Below are 5,066 nucleotides of genomic sequence, written 5' to 3'. Positions count from 1 at the left end.
ACTTCAGAAGATTTTCAGAGCACTAGGCTACCCTCCCTCCCTTATGCAAATGTTACCCAATTCCAGCTGTCTCCCCTGTACTCTCTCCCTCCATTTCCCCCCACTCCTACTCCTGACTTCAAGTACTCCCAATAGACCTGCAATTCCCAGGTATGTTCATGCATCCTTGCCACACCCACTCCAGACCTGTCATTTTCCTAAACTATCTGGGCCTGTAAATTTCTGCTTTATATTATTCATATAACTGCTAATGCCTGCTTATACTTGAATAGATAGTATTCCTAAATATGAATGGATGGACACTGGTCAAAATGAGATCAAATAGGGTGGGACAGGATTTAGAAACCTTGTGAGCTGCTATGTGGCTGGATTCCCATAATGCCTTGGTTTGCTGCATTAACATTGGGGTGCTTGCCTCAGCACATCCCTTTGCAGACCTTCTACTCAAGTGTTAATGGTCATAAACAAGTTGCAATGTATGGACAGATCTGTGGATCCTACCCAAATCCTATCAAGAGAAAAGTGATAGCTCTTGACTCAACTGTAAACAACTCTTCAGGAGATGAGGAAATATTTGAATCCTATAAATCTCCAAGTGTTATCTTTAAAAAGAACAGGTACCCAGAGAGGAATTTTGTGATGAAAATTCCATTTATTCTTTTTAACTTTAATCTGGTAAATTAACCATAGACAAAAATGTTCAAGAAAATCAAAACTTTATTTTATTTATTTTTCATGTTAATGCCCAGATTTTTCACATTGCCCGGGTAATTCCAAATTCAATGTCACTAGTATCTTGTGACATTTTACAAATTAATACAAAAGTCATTGTTATTTGGTTTCTGCATAATGAAATTCTTCAAACATGAAAAAATGCCACGCATACAATACAAAAGAGGGAAACTTACAGCTAATGGATCTTGTACTAAGAGTATTAACATTTTGGAATACCAGGAACCCTAAAGTCACTCAACCAGAATACAAATTGAATGCTTAATGTTCTTTTCCCACCAACTCTCACATGAGGGACAATAATTGGAGCAGTGATCTGTCTCATCTGATGTTAGAGGAGAATTGCCAGTGCACTAGAATGTGTGCAGGTCACTGATATTGAAACAACTGCTGGAAGATCCAGGCCTCAGCCCTGTCTATCTCATCCCTTAAAGCCTCTGCATACTTTAGAGGGTAGGCTCTGGGGTGAGTCTTATTAATACTGGCAAAAAACTCTAAGACTTTCATTTTGGTGGTTTCTGCAAAGGCCCTTGGGCCCCACAGGAACCCATGGCTAGGAGGATCACTATTGGGCACCAGCCTGTATTCCAGGTAACCTTCCTGAACAAACTCCTCAGAGATCAGCTTCCTGAGGTCTTTATGAAGGCAAGGATCCGTATCACCATACAACCTTAAGTTATTCAACATTTCCCAGATAATCTCCTCACTGACAAAGTTTCCCCGCATGAAAATGATACCCAGTACAACTATGAGGATGCCTGTCTTGGGCAAACCCTGGACATCAGTCAGCATCCCATCATAAGTGATGCCCAGGGCAGTGACAAGGATATAGGAATGGACAGATGGATCCACTTCTACTATATCAAGGCCAAAGACCAGCTTCATACACTCAGAGGCCTCACTAAAGATCAGAGGATAGTACTCATCATACTCTCTACCAATACTTTCCAGCATTTCTGCCTTGGTAGTGAATGCCTTCATTTGATATTTGGTAAGCAGAAAGTACACCAAGTCATACACCTTTACATTCTGGGCATTGTGCAACAAATACAGTGGGTCTTCCAGCTCCTCTAATTGCTTGACTGAAGCTTCCTCAGATGAGCCTTCAGGAATGTAGGCCAGTGCCTCACAGGGAGACGAGGCTCCCTGAGGACTCTGGGGAGGAACTGGGATTCCACTACCACACACCATATTAGAGGTGGTGGTGTATTCCTCTTCCTCTGCTGTTTCCATGTTAGCCTGGGCATTGTCAAACTCCTGCTGGGCCTGAGCACTCTCTTGGAGGTTGTAGTACTGGGAGTTATAGGAATCAGCCATTGTAATTTTCCTTGGTAATGATAGGCAGGAGAGTCTACCAGTCAAAGCAGGGAGGATTCACAGGCCTGATGGAGAAAGGAAGAGAGTGAGTGGATTCTCATTGCAGTCCACATCACACAGTCTTCAAAATATCATGTCATTTGAGATCTCCTGAGTAGTGCTCTAGGGTCACAAGACGCCAAGCAATCCTAGAATCCTGAAAGCCTGAAACAGGCAGAGACCCAGCTGTATGGAGTGCAGCCAAGTCACTAAGCAGATGAAACAGGGACATTCTTAGACTTTGAGAGGCCAGGGAATGTGAAGTGTCTATATTCTTGGTTGTTGCTACCATTGATATGTAACTGCAATATGGGTATCTCCACATGTTCTGAGGATACATAGTTTTGCCTATGTACAGTAACTAATGACACGATCTCAGAGGAAGATTTTCATGTCTTCTACTTTGCAGTAATTATAAGACATGCATACACATTCCCATAAGTGTGAACTGCTAAATGGTAACTTAGCTCCCTCTTGAAAATAAGGGTGAGATGAACTGTGGAGTCTGAGGTGGTTAACAGTGAAGATAAATGCGGTTTTTGATGATCATTTTGGACCCTCAGGTTTCTCTGTCAGGGGTGGACACTGGCCTTATGCTGGCCTGTAGCAAAGTCTTAAGTGTTCAACTCTCTGGAAATAAATAAAAGTTATTAATAGCGCTTCATGTCTGGCTACAGCTGTTCAGTCTAAATTACAAGAGCAGTTAAAATTTGATGGTTTTAATGTGGCCTGAGGTGTCAGACCTTCCCAACACTCTCCTTCATCAATGGCAAGGACTGTACTGCTTCAACTGCTGATCTAAGCCTAGATTCTTTAAGCCAAGAGCCTCTTTCTGTCAAAAGGGGAAAGAGGAAATGAGGGGAGAGAAATCTTTATGGAGCCTGAGTTTCCTCACAGCCTATAGGAGGTCAGGCAGGGGTTAATTTTCATGTTGTTTAGATGCAGACCATCTTCAGACCTCACCTTCAGCCCTGACACTCCTGTGATCTTCCCTCTGATGACTCTAGTCAAACTCCTCTTTACCAGGCTTTCAGCTCCCTGAGGCCACTGACCTGAAAACAAGATAAAGTAGTTAGCAAGACACTCTCACCCAGCACTTTGTGGGTCAGGAGTCTTACAAGTGTTTGTGAGGCCATAATGGGATTTTCCTTCTCTCATACATTCTACGATACTATGTGGATTTGGTGATCCTGTGATGCTTGTTTATAGCTATGGGTACCTACTCTTGTTAAGTTGTATGCCTTCAGACATCTGAGAATATACCACATCACTTTCAGTCTGGGTATGATTTTCTGGATAGTTCACATGATCCGCTCACATCTCAGCTGATATTGGGACTTCCCAAGCATACCTGAGGTTCAGTCATTTGACTTCATCCCGAGACTTTCCCTTATGTACAGAGGACACAGGATCTCACCAATCATGAAACATAAAGGAGAGGCAGTTACATTACCCTCATACTGAGGGTCTTCAGAAAATATTAATGTAGGTGAGCAGGTATTGTGGCATCCCTTCTTGTGGAGGGGTTTGTACATTTCCTCACCTTTAGTTGTCAACATCATAACTCAAACTCACCTAGATTGCTTATGAATGCTGAACACCTTCTCTGGTAACCTTTATATGGCTTCTTCTGCTGCTCTGATAATATCCTTCAGTAGAGAGGCTCACCTTCCTTCCAGAGGAGAGAAGTGATAAGGAAGCCTACCATTATAACAGTGGGTTGGGGCTCACAAACTTGTGAGAGCAGGTGTGAAAACAATGTGAATGGTGAATTTCACATAGACTACATGTGGTCTGCTGTCCTCATTGGACTCTATATTTACCTTGACTGCTGTTGTACACCAGGAACTCATTATGTATGGACCTCAGAAAAATATTCTGACCATATATCTATAAACATGAAGCTGAATTCATCTACAATTCACATTTGCTTCTCACAAAGACTAGATGCTGGAGAGCTAGATTCTAGAGAGCTATATCTTCTCCGGACGTATCAATAAATATGAACTGCCACTTTCCTATAGTTGTTCAAGAGAATTGCCTATGTAGTGACAGGGCACACCACAGCAGTGAACCTGTATTATCTGTGGAACTCCTATCCAGAAAGGATACTCTGTAGTCCTTCCTCAACTCTCCTAACTCTGAAATTAAGGCAGCCTTCGATTTCCAGAACAAAATTGTTCTATGTCCTGCAAGTCATTGGATGTAGATGGTATGGTCGGGCAGGAGTACAGGACCACAAATAAGGGTCCCTGTTTGTTTCAGGTTAGTCAGTGGGTCAAAGTTGATTAAATGCAGGCTGTCTATAGGGTATAGGGCATCTGAAGTCCACCAGCAGCTTGTGTTTCAGTCACAAAGGTATCAAGAATCCCCTCCATGGAAACTCTCTGAAAGTGGCATCCAATGGCAACAGTATCCTAATGCTAGGAGTGTGACTAGGCAAGGAGCTGACTCCTACAAGAGCCCACTGTTTGGTATCCAGTTTATATCATGTCTGAATCTGCTTTATCTGGGGACACTCGATTGTAATAGTAGCATTGCACTTTATCCTCAGCTAGACTCTGAAAGCGTGTGTCACCCCTATGATCCCTGAAAAATTGGTTCTGACTCCCCCCTGAGTATCTGCTGTAGATGTGGCAGTATGGGGAAAGACTTGTTCCATCAAAAAAAAAAAAAAAAACAAAAACAAAAACAAAAAAAACAAGGCGCATCCTAATGTCTAGGAATGCCACAAAATCACAGCTACCCTGTTTTCTGACAGATTGCCTTCTCTTTGAGAACCTTCTTAAAGGGCTCTGAAGCACTGATTCTCAGAGCAGAGAGGGGAAGAGACAAATTCATCAAAGTGGACCTACTTAAATACCATTTGGCTACACTTAGATATGGACTCTTTACCTTCCCAATGTTGAGACATATTTTTTTACATTTTACATTATTAGATATTTTAGTTACCTATAATATGTGATCCCCTTTAGTAA

At 42.2% G+C, this 5,066-nt stretch overlaps 1 protein-coding gene across 1 annotated transcript; it reads right to left on the bottom strand.

Moving 5' to 3' along the window:
• Nucleotides 1–1,101: 1,101 nt before the first annotated feature.
• LOC127674361 (melanoma-associated antigen 10-like) lies at nt 1,102–2,049 on the bottom strand. The gene has a single exon (XM_052170148.1). The coding sequence runs from the start codon at nt 2,047–2,049 to the stop codon at nt 1,102–1,104; it is 948 nt and encodes a 315-aa protein (XP_052026108.1).
• Between the last annotated feature and the right edge of the window lie 3,017 nt (nt 2,050–5,066).

The sequence above is a fragment of the Apodemus sylvaticus genome, chromosome X (assembly GCF_947179515.1).
Source record: "Apodemus sylvaticus chromosome X, mApoSyl1.1, whole genome shotgun sequence".
NCBI classification, from domain to species: domain Eukaryota; kingdom Metazoa; phylum Chordata; class Mammalia; order Rodentia; family Muridae; genus Apodemus; species Apodemus sylvaticus.
Note: the sequence above shows the minus strand (reverse complement) of the source record. Positions and strands in the feature narration are given on the sequence as shown.